This window comes from Schistocerca americana, chromosome 5 (assembly GCF_021461395.2).
Source record: "Schistocerca americana isolate TAMUIC-IGC-003095 chromosome 5, iqSchAmer2.1, whole genome shotgun sequence".
Classification (NCBI taxonomy): Eukaryota; Metazoa; Arthropoda; class Insecta; order Orthoptera; family Acrididae; genus Schistocerca; species Schistocerca americana.
In genome coordinates, this window is record NC_060123.1 from 188,070,474 (window position 1) to 188,092,213 (window position 21,740).

Genomic DNA, 21,740 nt, shown 5'->3' on the forward strand with positions numbered 1-21,740 from the left:
GCGAATGTTGAAGATGAAGACCGCAGTGAACGACCATCAACCACACAGATGGATGTCAACTTGGCCAGGGTGCGTCAACTCGTACGATCTGATTGAATATTATCTGTGAAAATGATTGCAGGAGAACTGAACATCAATCAAGAAATGGTCCATCTAATAATAAATGAAGATCTTGGAATGAGAAAGATTTGTGGATCCCATACTGCTCTGTCTGTACAGCAATTTTTAACCTCAAAACAAATTTCAGAACTACCACAGCCACCTTATTCACCAGATATCGCTCCATGCAACTTTTGTCTATTTCCAAGAGGCAAAATGGTGGTCAAGGGACACCACTTTCAAACAACACAAGACGTCCAAAAAGCTGTGTCGAGGATCTTGGAGAATATTACAGAAGATGAGTTTCAGAAATATTACCATCAGTGGTAGAAATGCTGGAAAAAGTGTCTGCAATCAGAAGGGAACTACTTTGAAGGAGACAACACTAAACTTGACTAAAACGGTAAGCAACATTTTTTTTCACATCAGTCTCATTACTTTGTTGTCGCACCTCGTACATGATCTCCTTCACGTACAAGCTACACTTTCCTAAAATTCTCCCATAAACTGAAGTCCAGCATTCACCTTACCTACTACAGTCCTTGTATTTTCATTATTAGACCAATTCCTGCATTATCACTATCTGATTTTGTGTCCATAACCCCGTACTGACCTCAGCAGAAGTCCTGTTCTTTCTGTCACCACACCTCACTAATTCCCACTACATTTAACTTAAACCCTTCCATCCCTCTTTTTAAACTCTCTAATCTACTTAATCAGCTTAGAGATCTAACATCCACTGAATAGTTTACCAAAGAGGATGCCATCATCCTCATGCAGTACAGTAGAGCTGCAGGTTCTTGGGAAATATAACAGCTGTAGTTTCCTCTTGCTTTTGTATGTTTACAGTACCAACATGCTGGCTAATGGCACAACACCATATCAGTTATCCTGACTCATGTCCCTGCAATTATTAAAAAGACTGCAGCTCCTCTTCAGGAATCATATTTGTGTGGCCTCACCACAGATAACCCTCTGATGTGGTTGCATGTACAATATGGCTGTTTGTATTAGACAGCCATGCATCTCAAAGTCCATTTTTTCTTGGAGATTTGATGAAAAACACTAAATAAATATTTCCTATACCATTACAAGATGAAGAATATATAACATATTTGTATGCTCAATTCTCATTGGTTTCCATGATCCACCTACTTGAAACTATCAGTGGTGGAAACTTGGCAGAGAAATTAAATTATACGATAAGGCAAATAAATAATAAAAAACCTTCAGTATTATTGTCTTTCACAACTTCTCTTAAAAAGTGTACTCAGCTTCAAAGTATCACGCCTTTGTCATATCCACCTGTTCATTCTACATGACAAGTTAAGTGTGCCAAACTGGGACTCACAGATATAGATGGCATGGACAGGAGACTTGGGACAGGATGAAGCTTTGAGTTGATGGCAGGAACATGTTCAGGAAGCACAAGCTTTGGTTTCAAAGTGTGTATGGAATCCATGCTTCACAGGGTCATGTTAGTGACGCGTGGCTTACTTGGAACTGACACCTGTACGACATGTCACTATGTGACAACAATTGACAACTTTCGTTGTAATTTATTGTTTTTGTATTATACCTTTGTATTGGACCAGTTATCTATGGGTAGCGTCCTCAACTAATAATCGCAGAATCCTGGTTTCAAAACTGCCCATGGCTTCAATTTTGAATAAACGTCCTCAGCAATGACAGCCAAACACTTCAGGAATAAGAAGTCATCCTCATTCTACCAATGGCCTAGTAAAAGAGGGAAGGGGATTAGAAAGAGGTTCACCACATTCTCTTGCCTTACAGTCAACAGTGGCACTAAAAGGGGGATGAATCAACAATGATCAACAGCATGACGACACAGAAGGCTAGGGAAACCACTACAGTAAAGACACATCAAGTGCATCCACAGGATATGTACAATGTAACTGAAAAAGTATCATAATCATCTCTCCACTGGCAAAAGATTCCAGGTTATTCTCCCATTCAGATATGTAGATAAATATAGATATCTACAAGAAAAAGATGCAGCAATGTATGAAAGAGTAATATTCTACAAGTTGGGGCAAAAAATGTAAAAAATTTGAAGACGGCAGGGAAGCTGGAAAGTCTGAAAATGGAAATGCTAAGACTCAGTCTACATGTAGTGGGGGTCAGTGATGTGGAGTGAAAAGAAGTCAAAAATTTCTGTTCTATCAAATAGGGTAATATCAACAACAGCAGAAAATGGTATAATGGGAGTAGGACTTTTAATGAACAGGAAGATAGGGCAGCGAGTGAGTTACTGTGAACAGTTCAGTGATAGGTTGTTCTCATCAGAATTGACAGCAAAACCAATACTAACAGCATAGTTCAGGTATATATGCTGACACTCCAAGAGGAGGATGAAGAGATAAGGTAATGAGGATATTGAACAGGTAATTCAGTACATAAAGGGAGATGAAAATATAATTAGCATTTAATGCAGTTATAGGGGAAGGAGTGGAAGAAAAGGTTATGAGGGGCTATGGGCTTGATAGTAGGAATAAGAGAGGAGAAATACTAACTTTGTTCTGCAATAAATTTCAGTTAGTAATACTCAATACTCTGTTCAAGACTCACAAGTTGAGAAAGCATACAAGAAAAAGGTCCAGAGACATTAGGAGATTCCAGCTGGATTGCATCATGTTCAAACAGAGATTACAAAATAAGATATTGGATTGTAAGCATACCCTGGAGCAGACCTACTCATTATACCAGTTTAGTAATGATGAAAACTAGGGTGAAGTTTAGGAAAGTCATGTCGAAGGAAGATGTTAACTAAAGATGAGGATAATGCAATACGGAATAACACTATAAACAGTTCAGTTGAAGAGAAATCAACATTTTATGAGGGCAATCACAGTTGGTTGAAAGAAAAATATGGGTATTAAGAAGTCAACTGCAAAGAAACCTTGGGTAACAGAAAAAATACTTAAACTGATTGACGAAAGAAGGAAGTGCAAAAACATTCAAAGAAAGACAGGAATACAGCAATATATATCACTTAGGAATTAAATAAATAGTAAGTGCAGGGAAGCCAAGGAAAAATTGTGGCAAGAAAAATGTGAAGAAACAGAAAAGGAAATGATTGGCAGAAGGACTGATTCAGCATACAGAAAAGTCAAAACAACCTTCAGTGAAATTAAAAGCAAGTGTGGCAACATTAAGAGTGCAATAGGAATCCCACTGTTAAATGCAGAGGAGAATAGAGATAGGTGGAAAAGGTGCACTGAAGGCATCTACGAGGGGGAGAAATTGTCTGATGACATGATAGAAGAAAAAAGTGAAGTAGATATTGAAGAGATAGGGGATCCACTTTTAGAGTCAGAATGTAAAAGAGCATTGGAAGACTTAGGGTCAAATTAGATAGAAGGGATAGATTACGCTCCATCGGAATTTCTAAAATCATTGGGGGAAATGGCAACCAAATTACTATTCAAGTCAGTGCATATGACCTATGAGACTGGCGACATACTACCAGGCTTTTGGAAAAACATACCCCAGACAACTCTGAAGGTAGCAAGAGTTGATACGTGTCAGGACTATTGCATAATCACCTCAATAGCTCAAGCATTTAACTGCTGACAATAATAATATACAGGAGAAAGGAAAAGAAAATTGAAGATCTGTTAGATCACAACCACTTCTGCTTTAGGAAAGGTAAAGGCACCAGAGAGACATCTGTGACATTGTGTTCGATAATGGAAGCAAACGTGAAGAAAAATAAAGACATATGTCGACCTGAAAAAAGTATTCAACAATGTAAAGTGGTGCAAGATGTTCTACATCCTGAGAAAAATAGGAGTAAGCTTTAGGGAAAGATGGGTAATATACAATATGTGGGACTAGTGCAGCAGGGGATACAACCCGTCGGCTTTGGACAATGACGTCACAAGTGGCCAATCGAGAAGCGATTCTTCTTAGTGTTGTAGCTCCCTTCAGTGGCTGATATGTGTTTTTTGGCTTTTTAAAAAAAAAATCTCACGAGATAGAATAAACAGATCCACTTTATTAAGCAATCAGTAAAGAAACGAAACTGAAACATAACAGCAAAAGCGAAAATGGGAAACTGCTCTCTGGCGGCTTGTGACGTCCTTGCCCAAAGCCGACGGGTTGTATCCCCTGCTGCACTAGACCCCAATATGTTCATAGCCCGAGAAGGCACAATAAGATTAAACAAACCAAGAATGAAGTACACAAATTAAATAGGGTGTAACATAGGGATGCAGTTTTTTTGTCCCTACTGTTCAATCTATACATCGAAGAAGAAATTAAGGAAATGAAACAGAGTTTCTGAAGTTCAATTAAAATTCAGGGTGACAGGATATCAATTACACATTTGTCGATGACATTGCTATCCTCAGTGAAGATGATGCAGACTTTCAGGATCTGCCCAAAGACAAAAGTAATGATAAGTAACAGAAATGAGAATAGCGAGGAACTTAACATCAAAACTGATGACCAGTAAGTAGACAAAGTTAAGAAACTCTGCATCTTAGGAAGCAAAGTGGCCCATGATGGATAAAGCAATGGTATAAAGAGCAGATTAGCACAGGAAGAAAGGGCATTTCTGCTCAAGATAAGTTCACTAGTATCAAGCATAGGCCGTGCGATTTCTTATTATTAAATGTTAATTAATGACACATCGGAGGTAAAGCCTTCAAGAGGTCCAAAGATGAATGATAATATTATTCAGAACTGGATATGTTCGACATGGTTGGAGACGCCGAGCTACAGCCGGCACGGTAGCTCAGCGTGTTCGGTCAGCAGACTGATCATCCTCTGTTAAAAAAATAGAGTGGAGGTCGCATCGATTGAATTTGGAAGATGTCATGCGGCATTCGCACAGAACCACTAGGGGGGGGGGGGGGGGGGGGGGGGGGGGAAAGAGACGTAGAAGCAGATCGAAAGAAAATGCTATCTGCGATAGTGTAATTTTCAATAATTTTTTCATCTTCGCTTTTGTAACAGATTCTGCGATTTCTTTATCAGTAAAACACAATATTCGATGTTATACATACATCAGCGCGCCGTTTCAGAAATGAGTTTTTTTTTCGATTTTGTGACTTGTGTCTGATTAAAAAACAAAGGATGAAATTGCTCGGAATGAAATGAAGAGCAACGACATTTACGTCCCTGCATGTCACAAATATCCGGCAGTTTATTTCCGTACATACTGCGGTACCCGATTGTGTGGCTAGGCAGGCACTTGACGTGGAAGAGCAGCATAAATTTGTGCGACTGAAACGAGTATCAATGACATCTATATTGTCACAAATTTATAGCTGCTATTACTGTGAATATGTTGTGATTTACTGCACTTGCGTTGGTGTCAAGCTCGCTTACTCAAAACGTGCTCTTGGAGACATTACGTAAATTGATTTTACCATCTAATCCGACTTCAAAGTATGCTGCCTTACTGAGCACAGGCGATTAGGCGCAACCTCTGCTTTCAAGTCTCGTGACACCATTCGTGACACAAGTGACAACTTTGAAATTACACATATGAAAAGTATCAATTTTAAGCAGTGACACCAGCTCTTGAAACAAGTAACTGACTTATTACATGGAATTATCTGTGCCTCTTCTAAGTACACAGCTACGCACATAACCCTTTCTAGAAATACAACATTTTTCTCCATCTAGAGTGAATCTCCGTATGACACTGCTGCCGCTGTTTTATTTTTCAAATGTTTGTCATCAACATACTCTCACGCATCTGTTTCTCCTTCTGAGAATCACGTGTCGCATGGTTTTGTTTATGTTGGAATTGCGCGGGTATTTCCCGACAAATTTGGGACTTTGCTGTCTGACAGAGTCAGAAACTCAGAAACAAGCAACACGAGTTAGATCTATCGTGATATACGATGTCGAAGTACAAGATTAAGGTTAGTGTTACGTGAGACCGGTATTTTATCATTTATTGCTAGTCCTTTATTTTCTGTTCTACAAATAGAAAGGTGTAAAGAAACTGAAAATTATATAGGTTATAGAAACACGCACTGGGAAGAACAACGCCAGACACGTTGAGCTGTAATCTGTGGATCATTTCGCATATTGGTTGTTTTATTCATCATCTGAATATTTTATAATATTATTGGACATTGCATTTTAATGTCTTGGTGTAGTCAGAAGTGTATATTAGGTTGTAAGGTGATAACTTGTCGAGAGTTGGCAAAGCCAACGAATGTGAATGCGAATTGCTGAGTGGTGCAGTTTCTTCACGTTTAAATCGCCTATTACAATAATCGCGTTTAGGGTCTACCCACTCCAAACATAGCTGAACCAAGTTGCTTCACTAATTCCAGGGAATAGATTTTCGAATTAAGGTTGCGGGGTATCTGTAGTCCAAAAAGTTAACACTTCTGCTTGTAGTATTTCTTTGTGGGAGAAACTTATTTTTCTACCACATACAGGTCTATAACAAATACTGAATTGTATATACAATACTGAGTCAGCAAAATTTAATGGTATGGATAATCCATTTACGTTGAACCATCTGTTGATAGTTTTAAATATTGCAGGAGTTGCCTTTTCAGAAAGCGGCCTGGTACCACTCCTACAGTAATAGGCCTACTATCATCCACAAATATGACAAAATTCACATTGTCTGACAGTGCAAGTTAAAGTTCACTTCTGTATATTGGAACCTGATGGTACACAATGTCTTATTGTTTCAAATTTGGAGTGCCCATCATTGTGTGTCCAACACAAAACTCGGACACTACTTTTGCATGTGTGCTTTTACATTTATTTGTGTTTGTTAGCAATACTACACATTTTGCTTCCTGAAAGTCAGTCAGCCTACTGGCCAGCAATTCTGCCTCGCAATTTAGTAGTTTATAGTGCAGATCCTATAAAAATCATGAACTTGCTATCTCTGCAGTCATATAATGTTTTATCGTTTGCATGGAAATATCGCAATTAACACAATTGAAAGCCAGGGTCAATGGAAGTATCCGATTCCAGCCGTCTGCGTCGACCAGTGACGTAATGGTATTGTGGTGTGTGATGTCACTACGGCGTAGTGTTTTTGAATTGGTTGTGTTTGTTGATGTCGTGTTGCTGTATTTGATTGTGTCCTCTGGTGGTGGATGTGGACGTGCTGAGTTTAACATGTGGTATTTGGTTCATTTCAGTTTTGGTTGTCATCGTGCTAAAGTGGTTTTGAGTTTAGGTAGTTGGTCTGATAATGTGGGTGCGTTTGTGTGTTGGTGTGTTTGCACAGATGTGTGTTGCGTGTGGTGGCCAACCTAGTTGGTATTGCCAGAGGCTTTTGTTGGTAAGTACTTTTTGTTTTGTTCTATAGTAATTGTGATGTTTTTTCTGTTGTATATTTATGACAGGTGTGTGGAATTAACATGTATTTCAGTTTTTGAGTTGTTATGGTTTTGGTTCCACTTTTCGGAGCTTTAGGAATGGGTTTTTGGTATCTACAACTGTGGTTGTCAAGGGAAATGTCCGATTGCACTTTTTGTGGTTGTAGGTTGATTTTTTGGTATTGATGGTTGCGACTGAGCTAATTGATGTAGGGAAATGTCAGATTCCTGTGGTTTTGTTGGTGTAGTGGAGTGTTTAATTTAATTCAGTTTGTTTTAGGATGGTGCAGTGTTTTTTATTGTTATATATTTAGCTTGTCCTCGCCCTAATCTCGCAATTTTTTGCGGTTGTCCCATTAGTTCCATTTTAGTTTTGGAGTGAGATGTTATTTTGTCATTTTTATTTTTGTTCACGTTCGTTGGAGCGTGTATGTAGTGATGTCATTGTCGCCGTATTGTATACGCTGGAACTAACAGTTTCCGCCACATCGATGACATCATGGATCAAAGCAGATGGGTGGAATCGGATGCTTCTGTAATTCCGAAAGCTGTAGCCAGTCAGACTATATTCCCTTTGAGATTTATTGATTATAGTACATCATCTTCTGGGGTAAGTATAGGCTGTTCGGGTCGACAGAAGCGTCCGATCCCACGCGTCGGCTTTGACCCGTGACGTAAGGGTGTTGTCGTGTGTGACGTCATGACGGCGCGGAGTTTGGTTTGCGTGTGGCTGTCTCCAGTTCTGTTTTATCTTATTTTATTTACTTTTCTGATCTGTTCGTTCTCTCTCGTGAGATTTTTTTTTTTTTTTAAATTTAAAAACACTTATTTCTTATTTTAATTATCTGTTTCCTCAAATTTCTGTTTTAGCTTATTATATTTATCTTTCTGATCTGTTCGTTCTATACCGTGAGATTTTTTTTTTTTTTCTTTTTTTTTAAAAAAAAGACAGAAAACACTAATCAGCTACTGAAGCATCTTTATCTTCTATGGGTTGCAGGGGTTACGACCCCTGGGGAGGTGGGTGGGTATTCATGCATGGCTGTCTTCACTTACACGTTGTAGCTACGCAAGGTGTCTAAATTTGTTTATATTTAGTTTGCCCCCCACCCAAAACACCCCATTTCCCGCGCTTGTCCCGGTAGTGTCATTAGGCTTCTTGTGGAAAGTTTGTGTGTTTGTTTTTGTTTCTGCCATATTTGTGACGTCATGGGTCAAAGCAGATGGGTGGGATCGGACGCTTCCGTATTTCCGGCTGTTCAGTTGAGTCATTTTTGAAAATGCAGACAATAGTGGGATGCATCAGTAATTTTTCTCTGATGGCTCCTTATTGTGAAGTGACTTGACAGCAGCATGTTGGTGCCTTTTCCACCGTTCAGCTAAACATCATTTGATTATTTTAGCAGGCTACCTATTGGGAAAACATTTCATAGTCATAGCTATTTGAAAATTTATTTTTAATACTTTTGCTAACATTAAACTGCTTTTGGAGATGTAGGACATAATTACATTTTTTCAAACTTATTTTGGAATACAGTACTTTTCTTAGAAACTGTGGGCTTTCTAAGCTAGTAAGGGACAGACAAGTGTTGACCCTAACATTCCAATCCTTAATAAATTCATTGTCTGCACTCACCATTTAAAAAAAAAAAAAAATTATTTTCATGAATCATTTTTCCTTGCTCAATTTTTAATTTTTTCTAAACAAGATTTTATATCTTGTGGAGGAAAATACATATATATTTTGATGCTCTGATTAATTTAGTTACAGTTTTACGGGCAGTTTGTTATAATTTAGCCCAGTCATTATCTGTGTCCCTCTTTGGTAATAAGTCTCATAGTTTTCTGTGATATTCTAATTTCATTTAGGAGCAGTAATGCTACTGCGCTGCTGCTATGGTCGCAGGTTCTAATCCTGCCTCGGGCATGGATGTGTGTGATGTCCTTAGGTTAGTTAGGTTTAAGTAGTTCGAAGTCCAGGGGACTGATAACCTCAGATGTTAAGTCCTTCAGTGCTCAGAGCCATTTAAACCATTTTGAGCAGTAATGCTCACCATGTCTGTAGCACTCAATAAACCACATGAGCCTTCCCACCCCACCTCCCTCCGCCACTGGGTTGTGCGAAATGTTGAGCACATCAGGGAGCTCAGCTTTTGTTTCGTGGTTACAGGCTTGGCCAACCTAGGTTTCCTAATCTGAGGAATGAATGCCGTCAGTACTCGGGAACTGTAAGTTCTGGACATGCTTCAACAACCACCATCTTTCACAGGCATAGAACATTTTGTGTCACAAGGAATGGGGACCTCAGCTTAACTATCTGGCTTGTAAGGATGATAAAAATCTCTTAAAAAAAGTGAATCTCAAGGCATGCTTGTGTGCCCGAGAGATGCATGGCTGTTGAGGAAGAACCGTCATTAGCGAGCAGCCTTTGGGGAACATGCGTCATTTCAGTTATATAAGACTTACGCAGGAAAGCTGGGCTCTACCTGGGTGGACCATTATTTCTCTTGCTGCTCATGAGGCAGATATGGAACCTTTGAACTTACTGTTTAAACTCACTGTGGAATCGGTGTACAGCTGCTGGGTATCAGCACCCAATGTAACAAGAGGGCTCATGTCACCAGTCCTCTTGATACAGGAATTGATTCAAAGACTTTTGTTTCTATTAACAGAATGTGTGCTGCTAGTCAAAATGTGTATTTAATAGCTAAAAGGAAAGACGGCAGCTTTGAGAAAGTGTCACTTTTCTACATTCAAAAGAGATGAGATAGACTGCTGCTCACTGTATAGAGGAGACGGTGAGTCGCAGATGAGCACAACAAAAAGACTGCTATACATTTAAACTTTTGGCCAAAGGGGCTTCCGAAGTAATTAAAAAGAAAATGCACATGCACACACACACACATTCACACAAGCACATCTTGCACACACATGACCACTGTTTCTATCCACAGTGGCAGGCCTCAGTGCTCAGATGCAGTGGTCATGGGTGTGTGAGTTGCACTTGGGTGAATGTGTGTGTGTGTGTGTGTGTGTGTGTGTGTGTGTGTGTGTGTGTGTGTGTGTGTGTGTGTGTGTTGCGTACTTCTGAAGGTGTTCAGGCCGAAAGCTTAACTGTATAGTAGCCTTTTTATTATGCTTGTCTGCGACACAACGGCTCCTCTATGCAGTGTGTAGCAAGCAATTTATACTTTCTTATTATTGTCATTACTCTATCCTGGAATTTTTATTATTTGAATATATTTGTAAGCTTTATAAATTTTACAGATTGGCATAATTGGTGGAACTGGCCTTGCAGACCCAAAATTGTTGGAGGATCAGAAGGAAGTTCATGTCGACACACCATTTGGAAAACCGTCAGATGCACTCATTGAAGGAAAGATAAAAGGCGTTGATTGTGTCTTCTTAGCAAGGTAGTTGAGCACAAGTTTACGAGAAACATGTATCACATGCATTGCTATTTGTATGTAAAGTATTTTGACCATTTTCTCAGTTAGATCATTTTCATATTGTATATTGGCATGTATATTTTTTAACCTTTTTTTTTTACGTGGCAATGTCTTTAGTATATGTGTATCCATATATTAGTATTAATACAATGCATAGGGTTATACTGAAGTTCACATTAAGGTCTCGAAAGTAATGAGAAATGTTCGTCACAAAAACACCTACATTTCAGAATGTGAGCATAAAAGAGGTTTAAGCACCTTCATACAAGGCAGAAAAAGAACAAATAATTACCTGTTGCCATGGCAAGGATTCCAATGTAATACTGAAACTCAAACCGGTGGAAGACGATATGGCATTTCTAACTCCTGGTTCAAGATAGTGTCTTTCGCAGTCGCTTGTACACCTTTGCTTTACTGATTCTAACAATGCATTTTGTACTCAAAATACTAGTAAAATATTGGACACATGAATGTACGTCATTCCTGTGCCCAAGTCTGCTGTGGTTCTATATTGCAAGTGGCATTCAGTAAGTAACGCAACACTTTTGTCTGAAAGCGGGTTTGTTTATTCAGGATTTCAATACACTGTATTATTCCCTACGCTTTTGGCTACAAAACCCTATTTTTCAATCTAATCTCCATTCATTGTGATGGCCTCACACCACCTTACTGGGAGGACCTTTATGCCCGCATGGTACCACTCAACTGGTTGATGTCGGAGCTGTCAATAACCTCCCCATTGGCCACATACTGCTTCCCACAGTGATGGAAATCTAAAGATCTGAGATTTGGACTGTAGGGTGAATGAGGAAGAACAGCCCAGTGATGTTTGGTGAGCTCCTCTTGGATAGGCATACCTGTGTGAAGCCGTAACATTGCCATGGAGAAGGAAAAGTTCATTTTCAAAATGGTTCAAATGGCTCCAAGCACTATGGACATCTGAGGTCATCAGTCCCCTAGACTTAGAACTGCTTAAACCTAACCAACCTAAGGACATCACACACATCCATTCCTGAGGCAGGATTCGAACCTGCGACCGTAGCAGCAGCGCGGTTCCGTACGGAAGCGCCTAGAACCGCTTGGCCAAAGCAGCCGGCAAGTTCATTTTCATTTTTGTTGTGACAAACATACTGATGTCATTTCTTCAGTTTCCAGAGGGTAGCACAGTACACTTTATAATTGATCATTGCACCTTGAGGGAGGATATCAAATAGAATAACCCCTTCACAGTCACAGAAGGCCGTTGCCATAACTTTACTAGCTAAGGCTGTGACTTTGAACTTTTTCTTTGGAGGAGAGGTGGTGCGGTGCCACTCCATGGAGTGCCATTTTGTTTCCACTTCGAAGAGATGAACCCATGTTTCATCCCCTGTGATGATGACCAACAAAAAATTGTCAGTATCAGCCTCATAACAGGCAAACCATTCTGCAGAGACAGTCTTTCATTGCTCTTTATGGTCTTCATTGATTATAGATGTGTTTGTCAGCACTACCAACAGACTTCCAATTGTGCTGCGAGGTGTTGGATTGTGATCTGTTGATCAACTCGATTGAGTGTGTCTGCACGTTCCAGCATTGCAGAAGTGACAGCTGTGTGGACCAACCGGCACACAGGAGATTGGACGGGTTTCTACAACCTTGCAATGATGACGTATGCCTTGGCCAGTGACTCCTCATGCTTTTGTTGATTTCCATATCTCTGTAGATATTCTGCACAAGCACATAGAAAAATCTATGATACTGTGCTTTTCCACCAAAAGAAATGGGGTGCAGCTCTCTAGTTGGAACGCACCTCCATTAGAGATGTTTCGGAGACTACGTATAGCAGCACCACCTATTGGAACGTCATGAAACTATAGGGGCTGAAGCAGAAATATTCCACAATATTTACAACAAATTCCGGATTTTTTCCTAGTGAAATTGGCCAAGAAGCAAAATACGTTGCATTACTTACTGAATGCCCCATGTATTATTATTATTATTATTTCTTTCTTTTCTCAGACGTTATGTCTGGTCAAAAATGGAAAGTGACGCAGACCTTGATCAAACGTGATTTCCTTTTAACTGTACGGTATAGAGCAAGCAGTAAAGGAAACAAAAGAAAAATCGGAGTAGGTATTAAAATTCATGGAGAAGAAGTAAAAACTTTGAGGTTCGCCGATGACATTGTAATTCTGTCAGAGACAGCAAAGGACTTGGAAGAGCAGTTGAACAGAATGGACAGTGTCTTGAAAGGAGGATATAAGATGAACATCAACAAAAGCAAAACGAGGATAATGGAATGTAGTCAAATTAAATCGGGTGATGCTGAGGGAATTAGATTAGGAAATGAGACACTTAAAGTAGTAAAGGAGTTTTGCTGTTTAGGGAGTAAAATAACTGATGATGGTCGAAGTAGAGAGGATATAAAATGTAGACTGGCAATGGCAAGGAAATCGTTTCTGAAGAAGAGAAATTTGTTAACATCGAGTATAGATTTAAGTGTCAGGAAGTCGTTTCTGAAAGTATTTGTACGGAGTGTAGCCATGTATGGAAGTGAAACATGGACGATAACTAGTTTGGACAAGAAGAGAATAGAAGCTTTCGAAATGTGGTGCTACAGAAGAATGCTGAAGATAAGGTGGGTAGATCATGTAACTAATGAGGAGGTATTGAATAGGATTGGGGAGAAGAGAAGTTTGTGGCACAACTTGACTAGAAGAAGGGATCGGTTGGTAGGACATGTTTTGAGGCATCAAGGAATCACAAAATTAGCATTGGAGGGCAGCGCGGAGGGTAAAAATCGTAGAGGGAGACCAAGAGATGAATACACTAAGCAGATTCAGAAGGATGTAGGTTGCAGTAAGTACTGGGAGATGAAGAAGCTTGCACAGGATAGAGTAGCATGGAGAGCTGCATCAAACCAGTCTCAGGACTGAAGACCACAACAACAACAACTTGTATGTGGGAACATGTTGTTTTATTAGTTTATGTTTTATGGCAAGTTGTTGATGTATTATTTTTGCTACATTGTCATGTCTTCTGGGGTATTCTGTATTTGCTAGTATTGTACATCCACTTGGGATGTGATCTACTGTTTCTATTTGTTGTTTGCAAAGTCTGCATTTATCTGTTGTGGCGTTGGGATCTTTAATAATATGTTTGCTGTAATATCTGGTGTTTATTGTTTGATCCTGTATTGCAATCATGAATCCTTCCGTCTCACTGTATATATTGCCTTTTCTTAGCCATGTGTTGGATGCGTCTTGATCGATGTGTGACTGTGTTAGATGATATGGGTGCTTGCCATGTAGTGTTTTCTTTTTCCAATTTACTTTCTTCGTATCTGTTGATGTTATGTGATCTAAAGGGTTGTAGAAGTGGTTATGAGATTGCAGTGGTGTAGCTGATGTATTTATATGAGTGATTGCTTTGTGTATTTTGCTAGTTTCTGCTCGTTCTAGAAAGAATTTTCTTAAATTATCTACCTGTCCATAATGTAGGTTTTTTATGTCGATGAATCCCCTTCCTCCTTCCTTTCTGCTTAATGTGAATCTTTCTGTTGCTGAATGTATGTGATATATTCTATATTTGTGGCATTGTGATCGTGTAAGTGTATTGAGTGCTTCTAGGTCTGTGTTACTCCATTTCACTACTCCAAATGAGTAGGTCAATATTGGTATAGCATAAGTATTTATAGCTTTTGTCTTGTTTCTTGCTGTCAATTCTGTTTTCAGTACTTTTGTTAGTCTTTGTCTATATTTTTCTTTTAGTTCTCCTTTAATATTTGTATTATCTATTCCTATTTTTTGTCTGTATCCTAGATATTTTTAGGCATCTGTTTTTTCCATTGCTTCTATGGAGTCACTGTGGTTATTCAATATGTAATCTTCTTGTTTAGTGTGTTTTCCCTTGACTATGCTATTTTTCTTACATTTGTCTGTTCCAAAAGCCATATTTATATAATTGCTGAATACTTCTGTTAACTTTAGTAATTGGTTGAGTTGTTGATTGGTTGCTGCCAGTAGTTTTAGATCATCCATGTATAACAAATGTGTGATTTTTGTGTGGGTATGTTCCAGTAATATTATATCCATAATTTGTATTATTTAGCATGTTGGATAGTGGGTTCAGAGCAAGACAGAACCAGAAAGGACTTAATGAGTCTCCTTGGTATATTCCACGCTTAATCTGTATTGGCTGTGATGTGATATTATCTGAATTTGTTTGGATGTTAAGTGTGGTTTTCCAGTTTTTCATTACTATATTTACGAACTGTATCAATTTGGGATCTACTGTGTATATTTCCAATATCTGTAGTAACCATGAGTGGGGTACACTATCAAAAGCTTTTTGGTAATCAATGTATGCGTAGTGTAGCGACCTTTGTTTAGTTTTAGCTTGATATGTCACCTCTGCATCTATTATCAGTTGCTCTTTACATCCTCGTGCTCCTTTGCAGCAGCCTTTTTGTTCTTCATTTATAATTTTGTTCTGTTTTGTATGTGTCATTAATTTCTGTGTAATGACTGAAGTTAATATTTTGTAGATTGTTGGTAGGCATGTTATGGGGTGATATTTAGCTGGGTTTGCTGTGTCTGCTTGATCTTTAGGTTTCAGATAAGTTATTCCATGTGTAAGTGTATCAGGGAATGTGTATGGGTCTGCAGTGTAACTGTTAAATAATTTAGTTAGATGTGAATGTGTTGAGGTGAATTTCTTTAGCCAGAAATTTGCTATTTTATCATTTCCAGGGGCTTTCCAATTGTGCGTAGAGTTAATTGCTCGGGTGACTTCATGTTGCAAAATTATTACTTCAGGCATTTGTGGTATCATCTTGTGCGAGTCTGTTTCTGCTTGTATCCACCGTGCATGCCTGTTAGGTTGTACCGGGTTTGACCATATGTTGCTCCAGAAGTGTTCCATGTCTGTTATGTTTGGTGGATTGTCTATTTTAATGTGTGTGTTATCTATTGTCTGGTAAAATCTCTTTTGGTTTGTGTTGAATGTTTGGTTTTGTTTCCTTCTATTTTCACTTTTTTTGTACCTTCTAAGTCGTTTGGCCAATGCTTGTAATTTCTGCTTCTTTTCATCTAATTGCTCTATTGCTTCTTGTTGTGAGATTTTACCTAACCTTTTTCGTTTTTTGTCTGATATTTCATTTCTTATAAATTGTGTTAGCTGTCCGATGTCTTTTCTCAGTTTTTCTATTCTGATCTGTAGCCTGTGTTGCCATGCTGGTTTTGTGGGTTTCTTCTGTGTGTTGGTTGGTTCTGATCTCTGCCTAGTGTGTATATTTAGTGTAGTGAGTGCTCCTACATAAACCAGTAGTTGTAACTCTTCCATAGTTGTATTTTCATTTATTTTGTTGTGTATGATTGTGTTGATAGTTGTTATTGTTGTTTCGACTTGTGGGTTATTTGGTGGTCTGTGCAAGAATGGTCTAATGTCTGTATTTGTGTCTTTGTATTCTATATATGTCAGCTGAAAGTTTTCTTCTATATCTAACATGTGTGTCACTTCGTGTTCTATTTGTGCTTGTTCTGGTGGCTGTCTTAAGATTTCGTTTTCCTCTGATTGTTTAATTGACGCGTTTTGTTCTTTGTTTGTTTGCTCTGGGATGTTTGAGTCCATTACTGTATTTTCTTCTTCTTCTGACTGCACATAATTTTGTTCCAGTATTTGTTGTACTTGTTGTTTGATGTTTTCTAATTCTGACTGGGTTATCCTGTTATTTTTTATTATTACACGGATCTGATCAGCTAGTTGTTGTTCTGTTAAAAATTTTAATTCCGGGTATCTGGTAATAAATGTTGTGTATACTTGTGATCTGTATCCAATTGTGTTGGTTCCTAGGTTTGTTGCTTGGTAATAACAGAACATGAGGTGTCAATTAACTTCATCTGACCATATCATCCTCTGTCTTTGTTTTCCTTCTAGGGTGGTTGCAGGAAGCATATCCTGCAAAACACCTCTATTTGGATTTAAATCATTTTCCAGTTGGCTAGCAGTGTCGTTACCATTGTGGGCGGGCATAGGGTTCAAGCGTCATCCTCGACCATGACGGCGCTTGTCCAAGGCTTCTTTAGTTCTGTCCTGAACCAAGTAATCACGCTAAAAGGGGGGTTAGCCCTATTAGTGGTTTGTTCTTTTCGTCGCCTTGTATGACTGGCAGAACGTACCGGAGGCCTATTCTTATTATTATTATTATTATTATTATTATTATTTGTAACTATTGGTAGCGAGGCACTCATTGTTTGTCCTTGTGTAGTATAACCATTCGTGTTAATTCCATTAGTTCTACAAATTTTACAGAAAAATAAGCAGCTAATGGATTAAAACACACTTACAAAATTGTTCTACAGTCTAATGAAATCTGCAGAGACACACATGCACACATTTGTATGTGTTACAATATTTTTGACCACTTTGGAGTCATTTCGTGTAATCTTACAGAGGGTGATAAGGTGAACATTTCAGAATGTCATATTTGGTACATGAATATCTGCATGTCTTAATGGTAAAATTGCCAAGTGACTGTCATAACTCTGCCCATTTTTGATAAATTCAGATTTGAAAGCTCAAAGATGTGTACCTGATCATCAGTCAGGCACAAGTTCCCCATTTTCAGAGGGCTACCACTTAGTAACGAGTTGATAAGCTACAGACCTAATATGCATCGAGTATGGTGGCCCCTAAGTTGATGTAAGGTATAAAAAAGTGTGTTACATTTTAGTCCTAGTATTAAGCATAAATAATAACAGAAAGCATTTGGCATTGCATTTAATAGTTCTTACCTTCACTTAAAGATGGCCATTGGGAAAAAAATGTCAAATTTGGTGAATTTCAAAGTCTTGTCTACCCAGACAGTTGACTATTTGAATTTCAACTTGATTTTTTAATGAAACTTTTACATAGTTGGTAGCTGTCATATGTGCAAAAAAGGAATATCGTAACTCACTTTGTTCATTGGCAAAGATTGAAATGAAAATGCCACTTACACGTACTGTCCACATTCAACACTACAGGGAATTGATAAAATCGTTCCTGAACTATTTGTTGTTGACCTGTAGGTCAGAACTGTATGTAGGTGAGAGATGGACACCGTTGTCAGTCATTTTTGTTAATGTATGTCACTGTTAAAGGTCTTTTCATTGTAAAGAATTACAAGAATGTGGTGATATACGAGTATTCTGTTACTCTAAATTAAGAAAAGGACTTAAGTGGAAAAAAAGATGCAAACTACGAGATATTTCAATTTGTTGCATTGTTACACACACACACACACACACACACACACACACACACACACACAGTCAGCAAAGAGCAGTTTCATAAACAAATTCAACTATAAAGAGGGAAATAGTATTTTAAAAATTCTTCCACCTTGTATATAACATTGTTTTCCTAGACATCATCAAAACAAAAAAAAGGAAAGTAAATTCACCTAAAGGGGACAAATAAGATCTTTTCGTAGCACTTATTTTCAAGTTTATACAACCATGCACTGTGACTTTGTAAAAGACATCCCCCTTACAAACAACATTGGAAAAGGGGGACCCAAACAGTTTCTTTCCTACTGGACCATGAAAGGACTTGTGATTCACCAGGAGACATGTGGTTAATATCAATATCCTTAAATCCTTGTGATATCTGGGAAATGGGTCCTATGTACCAGTTTTTATCCAATATGAAAGCCATAGCAGCAGTGGCCCCATTTGTGTCTGTTGAGTGGTGTTAGTAGCAGGTGCATGGTGTCAATGTTTTCCTGGGACTGTGCTCACTAAAATGTACCTGTGCTCCAAGAGTCCTTCATACGATTTCATCTCCTGCATAAGAAACAAAATACTAACTTGATACTGGCAAATCAAATCTCCATGGTTCAGGCATCTGTGGCCACCTCTTTTCCCTCCACAAGATATCGATACTGTGCATTGCCACCTATCTACACCATATCTTCCATATTGAAACCTTCACCCTCCAGTACCTGGAAGAGCACTCCAGGCACCACGTTCAAAAGCTCTCAAATTATTCCCATCTCAGAACATTGCTACCTATCAACACTCAATGAAGTGCCTCTGCAACTCCTCATAGCATCCTTCAGTCCCTATCCAAATCCATGGAGGCATCCCAGAATCTTTCCCCAAATTGCATCTCCCTCCTCACTCCAATAGCCACTTTCAGCTTGCTTCCAAAATTCATAAACCCAACACCCTACATGCGTCATTATAGCTGTTTATTGTTCTCCACTCAAAACACTCTCTCTCTCCACTTGTTAATCATGGCCTCCAGCCAATTGCCTGTAGCCTAGCCTCTAATATTAAAGATGTGAACTACTTCCTAGGCTGGCTCTCCACTATCCTCACACCATCACCACTTCGACCTCATTCGTTACAGTTGATGCCATCTCCCTTTAAACAAACTTCTCCCATATCTTTGTGCCTGCCACTATCAAACATTACCTCTTCCAACATCATTTCAACTCCAGACCCAATACCTCATTCCTTATATCTCTAACTAATTATAGCCTCATTCATAACTACTACATCTTTGGGAGGAAGATAATTGAACATACCGTTGGCACAGCTGTGGACACTCGCATGAAATCATCCTATGCAAATTTCATTGTGAGCCATCTAGAGGAAATGTTACTAGTCACCCAAACCCCTTGTCTGCTTCATTCATTGACGATTCATGATGGACCCATGGCCCAGATAACCTATCCTTATTCTTCCAAAGGCCCCAACACACACTCTCCCACACACTTCAACTGGTCCTCCTCAGCTCGAAGTTCCACATCCTGGACATTGGCAGCCACTTCTCTGATGGTGAAATCCATACCTCTGTCCATATCAAACCCGCCAACCATTAACAGGAGCTGCATTTTCATAACTGTCATGCTTTCCTCACCAAAATATGCCTAATGTAGTCTGTCCTCTCATGGACGCCAAGAAATTCCTTGCCCAATATGCTGAACATCTCACTAAGGCCTTTACAGGCACATACTATCATACAAATCTTGTCCACAGACAGATTTTCTATGCCATATCCTCACACACCCCTAATCCTCCCACCTGCCCCAAGAAACAGATGCAGAGGGGCACTCCACTTATCAACCATTGTCATTCTGGACTGAGACAATTTACCGTGTCCTTTACAAGGGCTTTGACTATTTATCACCATGCCCAGAATGAAGATGGCCTACCCACAATCTTGCCCACCCCTCCCAGATCAGTGCTCCACAGTCTATCCAATCTACACTTTATCCAAACGCACACCCACCTTCAAACCCCGTGCCACATAAGAGACCTTCCTCGTGGAAGACTCAGGTACAACACCTGTCCTATGTAAACCCACCCAGCTCATTGTGCCCCAGTCTTGTCAAAGGCTCATCCTATCCCATCCCATCAGACGCAGGGCCACCTGTGAAAACAATCTTGGTGTGCCAGCTCGTCTGCAATTCCAGCACAGCATTTTACATAGGCATCACTACCAACTCTAGCTGTCCAGCCAATTGAATGGCCACTACCGAACTGGTCAAAAGCAAAGCCTCAACCCAGTCAAGTTGTAGAAAAGCTCAGCATAATGTAGCTGTAGAGGTATGTGTGTGTGGGGGGGGGGGGGGGGATAAATAGTAGTTCTAGGTCTTTAGACAATTGAATAGCCCAGATGCAAAAGCAGCTAAATACATTTTTTGTGGATTTTGAGTTGACATTTGGCCACACAGATTTTTTTTTCAGCACCTGCATGAGGGACTAGGTTTCAGGTTGCAATATCCACTATAAACTGTTGAAACTGCCTGTAGAAAATCGTGTTCAGTTGCAAAATCCGATAACTGCACATTGTCCTCAGGTGCAAAACACTCTAAATGTCAAACAATTGTAAAACCTGTCGAGTTCAACAGTCAAGGTGCTCGCCATGCCATGCCTGGATACAGAACACACCAACTGACATCAGACTTACCAGTTTAGACATTCAAAGCTACCTTTCAGTTTATTACGAGTAGAAGGGATATTTTTCCATTGAGGATTAAATTGGTTGCGCTGTAGTGAACACATGCACGGCAAAGAAGCTCTTATTGCAAATGCATTGTCGAAACATACACCTGTAAGTACAGTTCAGCTGATCAGCAGGTTGTTTGTTGACAGATGTGTGTGAGTTTTTTGAAGAAAATGAGTGATTTTGTGGTCGGTTTAAATGCAGAAATGGGCAAACGAAGTGGGAGTAATTGAAATAGTAGGAATTCTGTAAGAAATCAAACTCGTTGCAGTAGTTGCAAGTAACCAGAATGAGACAGAGGGCAGTGGTCCCTCCTGTAAAAGGAAGAGGTGTCCTGATCAGTGGATGAGAAATTTTTCCAAAACAGAAAGGTAAGAATGTGAAAACCATTACTAAAGCAATGTTATGTAATAAAGACAGTATTGACATTGCTATTTCATAACCTCAGCAGATTTGTGGTATGATTTATGCTCTCGTCTTCACAGTGGAATGTTCTGACCATTTTAGTGGACATTCCTGCAAAACTGAAAATGGTTGCAATCTGTCAACAAAGTAAGTGTGTAGTGCATAACAGAACTAAAGAAAATTTGTGTAAAATGAAGTAGATCTCGTAGTGGGCAGCAAGGAGTGCATGCAGTCACGCATAGTTGGGCTGTGCAGTACACTTACACTGTTGCCAGATTTCTCCCAGTTTGTTTCACAGGAATTGTCCATTGGGGAGGCTTTAAAGCAACCACTGGGGGAGGAGTGTTGGCAGTAATAAATGAAAATTTTCTACGAATCATGTTGTTTGTCCACACCTTTTTGTGCATGCTACGTGATTTTTTCTTTTTAACTTAGCTTGTAGTACTTACTATCTGTTTCATTTTATCTGCATGTAGAGACT

The 21,740-nt window shown here is 39.2% G+C and overlaps 1 protein-coding gene across 1 annotated transcript in view; it reads left to right on the forward strand.

Moving 5' to 3' along the window:
* The first annotated feature begins 5,834 nt into the window (after positions 1-5,834).
* LOC124616131 (S-methyl-5'-thioadenosine phosphorylase) overlaps positions 5,835-21,740 on the forward strand; it is a 39,169-nt gene continuing 23,263 nt past the window's right edge. The window contains exons 1-2 of the mRNA XM_047144402.1: positions 5,835-5,996; positions 10,695-10,840. Coding sequence (XP_047000358.1) covers positions 5,976-5,996; positions 10,695-10,840 — 167 coding nt within the window. The 5' untranslated portion in view covers positions 5,835-5,975. The remainder of the gene's footprint in view (positions 5,997-10,694; positions 10,841-21,740) is intronic.